At 47.8% G+C, this 13,859-nt stretch overlaps 1 protein-coding gene across 1 annotated transcript in view; it reads right to left on the bottom strand.

Annotated features, from left to right (window-relative positions):
- The window catches only part of LOC105185047 (homeotic protein empty spiracles), a 56,392-nt gene that overhangs the window by 29,484 nt on the left and 13,049 nt on the right, over positions 1–13,859 (bottom strand). Inside the window, exon 2 of the mRNA XM_011144266.3 lies at positions 3,293–3,465. Coding sequence (XP_011142568.2) covers positions 3,293–3,465 — 173 coding nt within the window. The remainder of the gene's footprint in view (positions 1–3,292; positions 3,466–13,859) is intronic.

Genomic DNA, 13,859 nt, shown 5'->3' with positions numbered 1-13,859 from the left:
TCGGCGGCGGCGGCGGCGGCGCCCAAGATGGCCTCCATGCCACGGTAGTTCTCCGTTTTCTCCCTCTCTCCGTTATCTCCCTCTCGGCTTAATTCCCGATACTGTCAGCCCATCTCGCCCTTTTTTGGCGCGCGTTGCGCCCATGGAATACGCAACGCGGCGGGTGCGCGTGATGTGCGCACATAGAGCGCATCTGGGCCGTGCGCGCGCGATTGCGCGCGGCTCGCCGAGGTGCGTGTGCGCGCACTAAAAATATCGTGTCGGGAGAAGGACACGCGGCCACCCCTTCGGCGGCGTGAATTAGCATATCAATCCCCTCATTATGCTGCTGCCTTGTGCGACAGTCTGTTCTTCTCCACCTCCCTCTCCCTTTCTCTATTTCTCTTTCGGGCTCACACGTTTCCCTTCTCGCCGACGCCATTAACGTTTGCGCGAACGTAGATTTATTAGCTGTGTAAAGAAAAAGTTTTCCTCATGAACACGGCAAAGCGATTTAGATTCCGATTGTTTTACCGCCATTTCGCATCGACTTCGAACTGAACGCGTCATTTGGTCGTTTAATATTTTCTCCTTCGTTCGCGAGCCCCGTTTTCCTCGGCCGTATTCTCGGCCGCAGCGCACTCGAATTCGAAGACAATAATGAGGACGATGCGTCGGCATTTGCTGCATCGCGTAATTTAAGTCCTGCGACTCCGCTCGCGGAATCCAGCTAACTCTGCTCGGATCTTGGTGCGATTTTGTTTCCGCCATTCTCGCGGTTCAAGGAGGTTCCCGCGCGTCCGACCGCGGAGTATTATTAACGAGAGATTAATGCATTCCGACACTCTCGGGCACGGTGATAATAAATATCAATGATGTCGTTAATAAATACTACCGACGGATTGCATTAATCCGTCGCGTCCGGTGCGTTATGTAATTGCCGTGTATAAAATTACCGTTGAAACACACCGTGCATTAGCCCGCGCGTATATACACGCGCTATAACGGCTGATAGTTTTTGCACGAGCGAGTGAAGTGAACGAAATCATCGACTCGCTCGTTAGGATGTCTAACGCTGTGCCGCTTTTCTCACGAAAAGCGAGTCATTCGATGAAACGTTGAAAGAGGACGAGGAACGAGGCGACGGGAAGAAGAGAGGAGGATAAAAATAAGCAATCGGTAAAACCAAGAATGCGAGTCGAGGAAAATCTCGATGAAGAGGCGATTCGCAATTCGCTCGTTCGACACGCTGAATGTCACGACGATGTCACCGGCGATCGCTGACCACACTGATTTTACCGCGTCTCATTAACTTACGTGCAAAGTGTAATTAATCGCATTTAGAAAATCGATCATACGACCGAGAGAGAGCCAATGAAGCGAGATTAGTGCTATACGCGTCTCGGATCACACTTACTTGCCGTCTGATAAATCTGCTAACTCAATCGCCGGTTAAGCTTTTGTGAGTCAATCGTTAGTTGAGTTTCTGTACTCTCCGAATTTCAGCCACAGTTACGTAACATTAATGTTCCGCGATCGACGACGTCAGGCACGTCAGACTCATCGTTTCATTTCGAGCAAAAGTATCTACTCGGTGAATTTAAGGACGGAAAATCATGCAACTCCAGTGGCTCGGCTCTGCTCTTCGAGCGAAATTCCACTCGAAGAACTTCAAAGAATGTGCGATCAACGTCAACGTGTTGCTTTCACGTCAACGTCAACGTTTAACCGTCGAAACCGCCGACGATTGAAATAACGGGTTTTCGAAAGAATACGTTGTGCAAGCCGTTGGCGAAGCCGTTTACTCTGTTCGCTTTCGCTCAACGTCCAATAAAAACGCAAAACGCGTCGTTATATAAATTCGCGTAATTTTTCACAGGGAATTACAAACTCGGTAGTCGCGATGTTGACACCGACGAAAGATTGTTCGTCCCGTTCGCGGTTTTTTCTCTTCTGCTCCTCTTCTTCCTTTTCGTTACGTCGCCGGGCCTTTGTGTGTCTCAACGGACACACATCGCACCACCACACAATGGGGCCAGATGACATTCTTTGGTTCAAAATTCTCTAGAGATCTGAATTTCCAACCGATCATCGACACCAATGGATGAGAGGTTGATCCTGAATAAATTCCGAAGAGATCTATCTCGTCAGAATTAAAAAAATGTTTATTCTCGAATTACTAGCCCCAAAAGAGCCCCAAAGGAGGAAAAATTATCGTTAAACGCGAGAAACTTGTGAAATACTCATTGTTCGACACTTATTTCTATCTAATAGCGTATTCACAGCGGATTGAAACTATGAAAGATACTTTCTATCTCTGTATGATGGCTTATGAGCTGAGGTTTATAAACTTTGGACCAGCTCATGGACCATCAAGTTAAGGTTGGATGTTTTGTTCAGTGTTCTCCACGTTTTTACTTATTGGGTCCATGTGGCTTAATTCTTTCTCAATGTGGGCTGAAATGATGAGCTGTGAAATTCTGAGTTTTCTAAAAGGTGATTATAAGTTCTCGCATTTAGTATCCATAGGCTCGAATCCATTGAGGTCGAACCCAAGACAATGTATTTTAAACGATAAACTTTTAAGACAAACCTTAAACCCATGAACCCTGAACCGATAATTTTTTCAAAATTTCGGCTAGGCAGATCTCTTTGGAATTTATTCAGGGTCAACCTCATCCATTGGTGTCGATAATCGGTAGGAAATTCAGGTCTCTAGAGAATTTTGAACCAAAAAATGTCATCTGGCCGCGACGGTAATAGCTTTTTTATGAATCAACAAGAGTGTATCACACGCGCGCGAACCAAGTGCAAATGAGGCGATCATTGCCGCGAAACGAACAGCGGAAACAACGAAGGAGCGCTGCGTCATGCGAATGCATCTTCTTCTCGTGTGAGACCGCGACGTCTCGTCGCGCGCTCTTCTCACGGCGCAGGTATCAATGTTGCCTAACACGTCCCGGGAATGCTGATGTCGAGCCGCCGCTGACGTCGCTTTATTAATCGCGCCTGCTATTTTCACGTTACCGATCTTGCTCGTCGGTAATAGACGACGTGCTCTCTCGTGTATTAAATAATATCCAATTATCGATCGTCGCTCGCGACCTCTGATCTTGTTAAAAGTTTAATAATCCCCACGACGCGTATCCCGTTATTGCATTGTTATAATTGGCACGTCGCAAGGCAGATATCGAAATAGTAAGAACACAATAGCGAGTCATTCGGGCTTCAATCTATTTTCGCAGCGATCATCTATCGCCTCGTGTTCTCTTTCCTTCTTTCCTTTCTCCGTCGTTCTCTCGCGCTTTCTCACCTGCGTCTCTGTCAGCGACAACGCCTGCGCCAACTGCTTCCTCTCCGCGCCTACGACGTAGTGATTCTTCTCGAACGCGTGCTCCAGCTTCAGCAGCTGGCTCGGGCTGAAGGCCGTCCTTATTCTCTTCGGTTTCCTAAAGGGCTGGAGCAGGAATCCGGATATGTCGGGACCTGAAACAGACCGTGTCCGGTGGTCCGTGAAATTTCGCCAGGATCTCGGCGCGAGAGAGAAAGAAACCTCGCGCATACCGACGGGCACAGCGAGACGGGAGTGACACGTGGGGGGGAGGAGGAGGAGGAGGAGGAGGAGGAGAAGGAGGAGGAGGAGGAGGAGGAGGAGGAGGAGGTCGACGGGGGCATTAGCATAATAAAGTTCACGAGCATATCATTAAGGAGGCCGAGAGTGTGTTGAATCTAAATAATGAATCAACGCGATATGAATCGGCGACGAGTAAGAACGCGTAACTCACCGGCCGACATATTAAAGCGGTATAATTAAATTACGCGAGAAGCGAAAGCCCACATTGAGTTCTCTCGCGGGTAGGCAGTCCGGAGCGGCCAGAGGAACGGCAGCCTTGCGATTTATTAACGATTAATTAATTGTTCAACGCCGCGTCGTCCGGCTGGCTGGAGGTCTCTCCCCGCCGCCGTAGAAGATAAACTTAATCGGCACGCGCGAGAGAGAAAGAGAGAAAGAAAGAGAGCCCGCGAATTCGTATACGACCAGCCGGCCGATCGTGCGTGTTCCGGCGAGAAAAAGGAAAAATGCCCAGCGAAGGGTTGCCCCGGGGGTGGGGGAGGCAAAAGAAGGTGCACGGGAGCGGGAACTCGGGGCCAGGTAATTGAGTATTCTACCACGAAAGAGCGATGTCGATCCGCCGATAGCCAAGTCTGCCGGAAGTCAGTCGAGATGCTTCAGCGGAAAGCTCGGGACGATAAATCGCCACATCGCCTCGCGCGAGCGAGCGCGGCTCTCCCTCGCGGCTCTCCCGATGCGTGACTATACCTCTCTCTTTCTCTCTCGCTCTCCGTTAAGGCGTGTTAATCCGATTTCCAGCGATCGACAACGCGATCGTCTCGCCGACGAGGCGTTATGGAGGCGCAATTGCAAAGTTGAAACGCCACGGAGTTGCCCGTGAGGGAAGGGGAGTGTTTGCGTAAATTCACAGGAAGATTCGGTATCCGCACGCAGAGGGAAGAAGAAACTCGCTGTGAATTTTGGTCATTTTCGGCAGCGACTGTGTGTCTCGGCCTGACGAAGAGCAAATAGCTTGCGATATATGAAATTATTATCAATGGCTCTACATACGTAGAGCACTTGTTACAAAAATGGACTTTCTGGGTACAATTACTTTGCTGCGCTATTTTTGTCTCATGTACCAAACATTTTTTTCTCTCGTGGTATGTGCGTTGCTCTGAGGACATTAGATAAACAAATTGAGGTTAGACAAGATTTATTGCATAATCGAATCGAATTGAATAAAAAACGAATTAAGTCGACAATGTAGACGTTTAGATTAAGTTTCCATGAAACTTAATCAACGATGAAAGATTAACAAAACCGAAATGTAATTATTATGTATGATACAAATATAAAATGTTCTTTTAATCATCAGGAAGTTGATTCAACTGAATAATATGAATAATTTTATCTCAAATGGAAAGTTGAATAAATTAGACGATAAATATAATCAGTAATGTATTGTGTCAGCTTCTCGTAAATTATTGAAGTAAATTTCGAGCTTTTTCTACACAAACGAAAAATTTAAGCATCCCTTGCAAAATTTTGCTATAAGCGATAGTTTGTCATACACAATCTTGAAACTGAATTCGTTGAACTCAATTCAAATTGTTTAGATCAATCGCTTTTGTTATATAAAGTAAAGTCGTATTGTGTAAATGTAACTTTAATAAAATAACTATAAATAATATAAAAATGTCATATACATCCAAAGTATAAATTTTATTTAATCGCTAATAATTTATCATTTAGGCCGATATAAACTACAAAGACATTGATAGCGAATAATTTTTTCTTTACGGGAAGATAATGTGTCGACGATGTATCGCACGTGTCAAGATTTTCCTCGGCTTTTAACAAACGCTTATGAAGCAAATGGCCGCCGTTCTATCGCGTCTACCGATTCTATGTACTCTTATTATCGCCGACGTTGTTATTCTCTCGTAAAGAAAAAAAGTATCGCTGCCGACATCCTCTTGCGTGGCTTTGATTAGCCTTAATTATTATGATCCTTAGTGATTGAATATCTCAGAGAAGCTTAATACAAAATATCGCTTATAAATTTTATCCTTTAGTATAAATTTTCAGTTTAAACACTGCTGTCGGCAGCATACACGTAAAGCAGGCCCTACGATTTACTGCATCTTGATAATGCGTAATTTTATCTGACACGAGTATCGAAACGAAATGCAATTCCGACCTCGTCGTCTTCGCACAGCGATCTCGAGCGTCAATTAGCGTATGCGCGTGTGCGTCCCCGTGTTATATTATTTATGGCGGCTTCTAAATTACAGCGTCAGCACGCAAAGTGATCTAAATAAGTCACGCTCAGTAGGTTACACCTAGTAACCGGTGTATAAACGTACACGCGACTAGCGGCTCGTCGGTGAATCGTATCATTTGCGTCGCGCGAAATTCCCGCTAGGATTCCGCGCGACTGAAACTGACAGGTTGATAGCTTGAATAAGTCGGCTGATACTCCTATGTTCTATCGAACTCGCGTGTGTATCTTTCTCATATTTCCGAGCGTCGTAGATTCTCCGCTGCAACGTCGGTCGAAGGGCGCGATCTAAAAGTGGGTTAAACGCATCGACCGACGGTATCGCGATCGTTCGATGAGTCATTCCGCGTCTGCGCCGCAAAAATAACCGCTAGCAATCTTTGCGGCTGAGACTTGCAGCGGGTTTGCACTCGCGAGCGCGTTCGCGATGACCTTCCGTCACGGCGAAGGATCCTCGTGTGATTCATATCTTCCGCGATTCGAGGCGCGCGAAAGAATTCGCGAAAAATACTCCCGATAAAATCCAGCGAGCCATTTACCGCACTTTTTCTCACTCGCCCGCGACAGAAGGAGAGAATCAGCATGATAACTTTGTGAGTCGCGTTAATTCGCCTCGGTCTCTCTCACGTCCTCTCCCGCGTAAAAAAATTTCGCGGGATTTCGTCCAGTCCGAAATCTAAGCAGAAATCTGACAGAAATTCGCGATTCTAAGCGGGCAACCCAAAATTTCGCCAATATTTCCTTTCTAGTCTTCATTTCACATTGGAACTTTATTTTGGTTAGTTTTAGTTTAGAATTTTATCTTTTTATACTTTTCATTCTGTTGAAAATAGTTGATGATAGTTGTGAAATTAAAATTCTCTATTTAATACCATAAAAAAGTTCAACGTTGCTTATCGAAAAAAAAAGTTGGCGACTTCTCGTGGTATTTTTGTTTCGAATCTATTAGGTGTACAAATTTGTTCGGTCCGTTTTCAAAAGATGGCTCCGGCTGTTATGAATGGTTCATAGTGACTGCCGATTTTGGCGGTTTCAGAGAGGTTAGACATCTGCCAATAATATTCAGTTTATATCGCTTTGAGTTTCATACAAAAACCTTGCTTTTTACAGTGTTGAAAATGTCGAATTTTGCGTTAACCAAGCAGCATTTGCGGGAGGCTTTAATTTTCTGCTTTAATTGGAAGAAAAGTGCAGCTGAAGCCCATCGAATGCTTGTTGAAGTTTATGGTGACGCTGCTCCAACTGATAAATCATGTAGGGAATGGTTTCACCGTTTCAAGGATGGAGATTTCAGTGTCGAAGACAAGCCTCGCTCTGGACAGCCAAAAAAATTCGAGGACAAAGAATTAGAGGCATTACTCGAAGAAGATCAGAGTCAAACGCAAGAGGAGCTTGCAGAATCATTGGGAGTGACTCAACAAGCCGTTTCCGTACGATTGAGAGACATGGGATTTATTCAAAAACAAGGAAATTGGGTGCCTTATGAACTGAAACCGAGAGACGTTGAAAGGCGATTTTTCACTTGCGAGCAGCTGATTCAAAGACACCAAAGAAAAGGTTTTTTGCATCGGATTGTAACTGGAGATGAGAAGTGGATATTCTACGACAACCCCAAGAAGAAAAAATACTACGCCAAACCCGGTCAATTGTTGCCATCGACCTCAACATCAACACCAAAGCCGAACATACATGGTTCGAAGATCATGCTCTGTATCTGGTTGGGAGCAAAAGGGTGTTGTTTACTATGAGCTGCTGAAACCTGAAGATCCCATTACGGGCGATCGGTATCGGCTACAATTGATTCGTCTGAGCCGTGCATTGCGAGAAAAACGGCCGGAATACGAGCAAAGACATGATAAAGTTATTCTTCTTCATAACAACGCTCGGCCTCATGTCGCAAAAGTCGTAAAAAAATATTTGGAAACGCTCAAATGGGATGTTTTACCGCACCCGCAGTATTCTCCGGACATTGCTCCTTCTGATTACTGGTTGTTCCGAAGGATGCAGCACGATTTGGCAGGTCACCGGTTCACTTCTTTCGCAGAAATCGAAAATTGGCTCCAAACTTGGATCGCCTTAAAAGACGAGTCATTATTTCGAGATGGAATTCGAAAATTGCCTGAGAAATAGGAGAAAGTAGTAGCCAGCGATGGAAAATACTTTAATTGATCTGTTCATTCATTCATGTTTTGAAACAAATACATTTTTTAACACAAAAAAACGGACCGAACTAATTTGTACTCCCAATAGATAGGGAATTCACGTTTGAGAGAGGAGACGGTGAATTTTTTCTCGAGAAAGCTCAAAGAAATTTCTATGCGGTCTGAACGTCAAACTCTGTGGTGACGAATGCTCGCGTCATCGCGAGCTGCGCGGCGGTGTGTTCGCTGGGCGTTCTTTGGACTTTTCGCGGAAGAATCGCGAAACGAACCGTTTAACGAGCACGTCGCGTACGCGGCGAGTATGTGCTGCTTAAGCAGAGACGCGCTTCCATGTGCGAGCACATTCCTGCGAGTCACGCGGCGAAGGTTGGATCCTTGACACGATCGAAGCGGTGATCGCGTGCGAATAGACACATTAATCAGCGCTATCTCGAGGTGGCGAAAACGCAGTCCGTTTCCGTGATCCGCGTAATCCGGCGTAATCCACGTTATCCCGGCGAGCTCACCCGAAGAAACGCAGCATCAACCCTGCGCTGTCATACGGCTGCTTTTACTTCTGCCCAATGTTTTCGTGAATATTTATTCGCATAAATTGATTCATCTTGTTATTTATAGATTATTTATATATTAAATTATATATCTATACAGTTTTTTCATATTATAATACATAATACAGAGAAGCTGTCACACAAAACTCTACGGTACAACATTTCACTAACACATTCTGAAGGTCGATTAGAATCGACAATCTTGATGCAAAAATTTCGAAAGGAGGCACTTTATACTTTTTATTTGTCGCAATTTTTCGACTTCCGATGTTGCATATTTCTGTAGAATTTCGTTAAAATGTATGCCCTAAAATTTTCTATTCGTTTAGCTTCCCGAAGTTTAGTTCAAGTAACAACCAACTTTTTATCAACTTATACTCTGAAAAAATATTGCCGATGCCTCGGCATTTTTATATTAGTGTTTCCGACTCCAGCCATTAAGTTATTAAAATTAAGTGGAACCAATTGAATGATTAAAATATCGCACGATGATTTTGGAACGGCCTGTATACACTTCACGACCAAAGTAAACCTTAGATTCCGCGATACTTAATTTTTCCTCTCTGCTCTCTACTTCGCGCAACAATGAGCGGCGATCCGATAGATGTTAAATCGAATTATACGTCGGATTACACGAGCGTGGGCGATTTTCCGCGCGGAAAGGTACGTGCGATCGACGCTAATTGCCGCGGCGGAATAAAGGATCATTACCGGAGCGCTCATGCGCGGGAGCCGATCGTTGTTGCTGGCGCGGGTAATGAATAGTAATGCGGTGACTTACTGCGACTGCTATCACGCTCGCGCTGCTCCGCGATTTTGAATGCGCGACATATGCCGCGAACCGCGACGGTCCACGACCGAGATGAGGTAACGATCGCGTTTCGCCAATAATTAATTAGTTAACTCCGGACGGCCGGGATTATATGTATTTAACGGCGCGAGGAAAGTGCGAGACAATGCGCGCCTGCAAATAATTATCCGCGCTCTTTTGCAGCTGCCCCTCTAATAATAATCGACCCCGCGAGCGGAAACGGCCGAATCGTTTATTATCGTCGCTCGTATAAATACTTGAAGAGGACACTCTCTCCCTCCCTCTCTCTCTCTCTCTCTCTCTCTCTCTCTCTCTGTCTTCCGGGTGCAGTTTAATTATTATACTTTAACGATAAATTGCCTCAGGAGGCCGCAAATCCTCGCGCGGAGAAGGCGAAAATCGATCGCGCGAGCAGAATCCCATATCCGGACGGGATCTTCGGCAACGTTGGGTAAGATCGATCCTCGCAATCCTGCCGAGATGCCGTGGCGAGATCGTGGGACGGATACGTCGTCTCGTGGTCTCGTCGTTAGCGGTTCCCTAGGAGCTTCCTAGACATCGCCTAGAGCGATGCGCTTAACTCGTCCTCTGCCGGGTAGAAGAAACGAGAGAGGAAGAGGAAGAAGAAGAAGACGAAGACGAAGAAGAAGAAGAAGAAGAAGAAGAAGACGACGACGACGACGACGATGTCGACGACGAGGGCGACGAGGACGATGAGGACGAGGACGACGTGGAGGAACGAAGAAGCGAGTCGGACGGCCTGTAATTACGGGAAGCTTGTGCTGCGGCTTTCGCAGCTGAGACGCCCAGAGCGACTCGAAATTACTCAAAAATAAGACCAAATGGTAAACGTATCAAATTATATCCCCCCTCCGCGAGGAGTTTCCCCCGAGCTCTCTGCCGTCGCTGCTGCTTCGCCAGCTCCGACGAACCCCCATTCTCCGTCTCCCTCTCTCTCTCTCTCTCTCTCTCTCTCTCTCTCTCTCTCTGTGCGCTGAGCGAAAGCTGCCGGGCGGCTCGGTGCATCGCACTAATGTGTTTTTAATTGTCGCTAAGCGTGCGACGAGAGACGTCGACGATCACGTGAAACTAACGACGGTCGCGGCCGCGCGAGACGAATGAAAATGTAAATAAGGCTGAAGCAGAAGGAGAGAGTGCGCCGACGTTTGATAATTTGGATCATTATGTCCGCCGAAAGAGGGAGAGAGAGAAAGAGAGAGAGAGAGAGAGAGAGGAGGAGAACTAGAGCGACTTGAGCTTCCGAATATGGAAGCAGGAAAGCTTTTCGCTTATCAAGATTAGATTGTGCAGCGACTCTGAAGAACAATCCGAGCGACGAGCAGTCTGCAGATATCGACCGGAAAGTGCTTTCTATCTTTGTCGGAGATTGTGCGTCGATTTGTATCGAGTTGACAAGAAAGTTCTTCTCGATCTTTGCCTTTCGTTTTTATCGAAAAATTCAAAAGACCTTTCTGAACGAGTCCACGCATTTCGAAGAACAATCGGCGGCGATTCTAGCTCTCTTTACGGCCGCGTCTGTTATTATATTTCTCCGTCGAGAGAGATTCCGCGGCGACGGCGACGGCGCGGGGCTCGTCGTCGAACTTTCCATCGCGAGAGTGAAACAACGGCAGACGCGACGCCGTTAATTGTTCGCGAGCGATCTGCTTAATTTCATTTGCTTTCGGGTAATTTGCCAAGGGCCGTCCACCGGCCGGTAAATATGGCGATTCAAGAACCGCCGTGAAAGAAAGAGGGAAGAAGCGCGAAAGAGAGAGAGGGAGAGAGAGAGAGAAAGAGAGAGAGAGAGAGAGAGAGACGGTGAGCTAATCCCGCGACGGATAGTTAATTAAAAGTTGAGCCGATAGTCGATTCGAGAGCGGGCGATTCTAGCCTTGAACTCCGCGATGAAATCTCGCTCATTGTTTTTTCCTCGTTCCTTCATTCTTTCCACTTCTCACAAAGCTAATTGGGGCTTACGGAGTACGCACCGGGCACTGCGTACAAGCGGCGCTAACGCGCAGCGCAAAGTGTTTCTCACCGTCTAACGATCTCATATGCAAAAGAGATTAATTGCTTAATATCGTGACAAGATAAGGCCTCGGCTTCCCGTCGAATCTAACATTAAGCGACGCACCATCGTGTAATAACAACGTGTGGCTCTTAAGTATCCTTGTCGCCGGTGTCCCGTCGTAAACGTCGCGTAAACGTGCGCCTGCGAGCCGCGACGCGGGTTAATAAAATATTTAAATCGCGCGGTGCAATTACGAAACGAAACACCTTCCGGCCTCCCTTCCGCCGTCACTCCCTTTCCGCCCCCTCGCCGGAGCCGTTTAATGATTGTAGTAGTTCGCGCTCGATTAGGCGGCGACGCAGTCCTTTGATTTCGCTCGCGGTGATTTGCGAGCGGAATAGGAACGCGTCGCGCGCGCGGGAAAATCCCATTTCTCCCCTCGCCCCTCTGGTACCGCTGAGACTCGCGACAAAGGGGTGATTGGCACGTCGCGCGGTTGTAAAGTCCGCCTCGATGCAAACAGCGCGACCGGTTTTACGAGAGAGCGACTACTATTTAAAGCATAATCGAATTCGCCTAATGGCGATTATTAGCGCCAATATGCGCGCGCTCGCGAATTGATATAATAATGATACGCTCGTCGTGGCGACACGACAACGTCTCGTTCGTACACGGAGCGAATTCCTCGTGAAATCGAAATAAATAAACAGAGAAAGAAGAAAGAGAAAAAGAGAGAGAGAGAGAGGGGGGGGGGACAGAAGGGAGGAGAAAAAAGAAACGAGGACTCGAAATTTTCCTCGTTTATGCGTTTTAATTGATTACGCACGTGATAACCGGTATATTTTTAGCGCGCGCCATTCCCCCGCACGAAGCGACGGGAATATTCAACGACGGGCAGCGCGCTTACGCAGCCGGCCGCGATAAAGACGTTCATGATGTAATTATTACGCTAGGAAAGAAAATAGAAAAAGGAAAGGGAGGAAAAGGGCGAGAAAGGGGCAAGCACGAAAGTATCGAGCCGCGGCCGGGGAGGCGGCGGTGGCGTCGCCTTCTGCGAGCTTCCGGCGCGCCATTTTCGCGCGAGACGCGAGCGCGTAAGCGCGCTCGGACGAGGAAAGAAAAGGAAGGAGACGATAATCGCACCGGCAGCGATATTTACATACGTGTCAAACCGAAATAGCCGCCCGTGCTGCCGTGGCAGCTCCATATTCACGAGGGGTTTTACGAACTGTCGTGTAGCCGCATAAAACAAACCGCGAGAGCTCAGCGATATATGGACCGCGCGCGATTACGCAGATATCGGCGCAATAATGTGGACACACTCGTGCCTCTAAACCGGCGCCGTAAACGCGTAGGCGATCCCCATTTGAAATGTAAATGGCGCTCATAACTTCCTGGATATCAATGCAACAACAAGCGTAAATTACGGTATATCTACACGGTGTAATTCAAGCAACATCTTCCGTCCCCGCTACTCCGCGCGCGCGCGCACACACACACACACACACACACACACGTACGTACATGCGATGTAGTGACGCGAGTCCGCGATTAATCGCATATGTCGCCAATTATTATCAATTCAACCGACCCTGCGCGATTTCTTTTCCCTCCTCCTTTCTTCCCGCTCCTCGTCGCACTAACTCGCCGAGGTATCGGCCGCTTCGACGTTCTATTTTCGACCGCGACGAAGTCGTATGTCATTGTCGGCCGAGGACAAGTATGAGCGCGACTCGAAGGCCGCGAATTCGCCCTCGGCTCGGCGGGCCGACGAGCTCTCGAGCGTTTCCCGACGAGGAGCTGAGACGGAAAATCGGAAGATCTCACGGCGAACTGGTCGGTTCGGCCCGGCGCGCACTTCAGCGATAAGCGGCGTCGTCCACGTTAAATGAGTAATTACCGTTTAATTACGCGGCCGATGGTGCGTGCGAGTGCGAGCGTGAGTGTGAAAGCGCGAACGTTCGCCCCGAGAGCTGTCGCGATAGCGGATATCGGCGATTTCTCGAGCTCGCGCGAGGGGCGCGAAATTAGCGCACGCGATTCGCGCGAGCCGAGCCGAGCCGAGCCGAGCCGAGCTGGGCCGGGCTGGTCGTTGACAATAGTATCGTGTTTCTTAGCGGAGAGCTAACCGTTGGTTAAGGATCGTTAGCGGAAACGGCTGTTACAACGCGAGCGGGCCGCTCCTCGCCGCCGTGTCCGCGGCGGCGGAAATCACGCGGTAGATCGGCGCCCGACTCGCAGAAATCTGTTATTATTTAACGCTCAGCCACTTAGGCTCGCCTGTCGCAGACATTAGTCCGCCGGCTCGTGGAAATGTGCAATTAAGCCGGCAGCCGCGAATAAAAATAATCGGAGCTGTTCCACAAACGAGTAAAAGATTTGCCGGCTCTCTCGGCAGCGGCGCGACTCTATGTGCACTGTCTGCAATTAAAAATGTACACCAACGCGACACGTGTTATTACGCCGCGTTGGCTCGGCGTCGCGGATTTTTGCGGATCTTGTAGTAAT

Source organism: Harpegnathos saltator, unplaced genomic scaffold, assembly GCF_003227715.2.
Source record: "Harpegnathos saltator strain DR-91 unplaced genomic scaffold, Hsal_v8.6 scaffold265, whole genome shotgun sequence".
Taxonomy (NCBI): Eukaryota; Metazoa; Arthropoda; class Insecta; order Hymenoptera; family Formicidae; genus Harpegnathos; species Harpegnathos saltator.
This window is presented reverse-complemented; position numbering and strand designations above follow the sequence as displayed.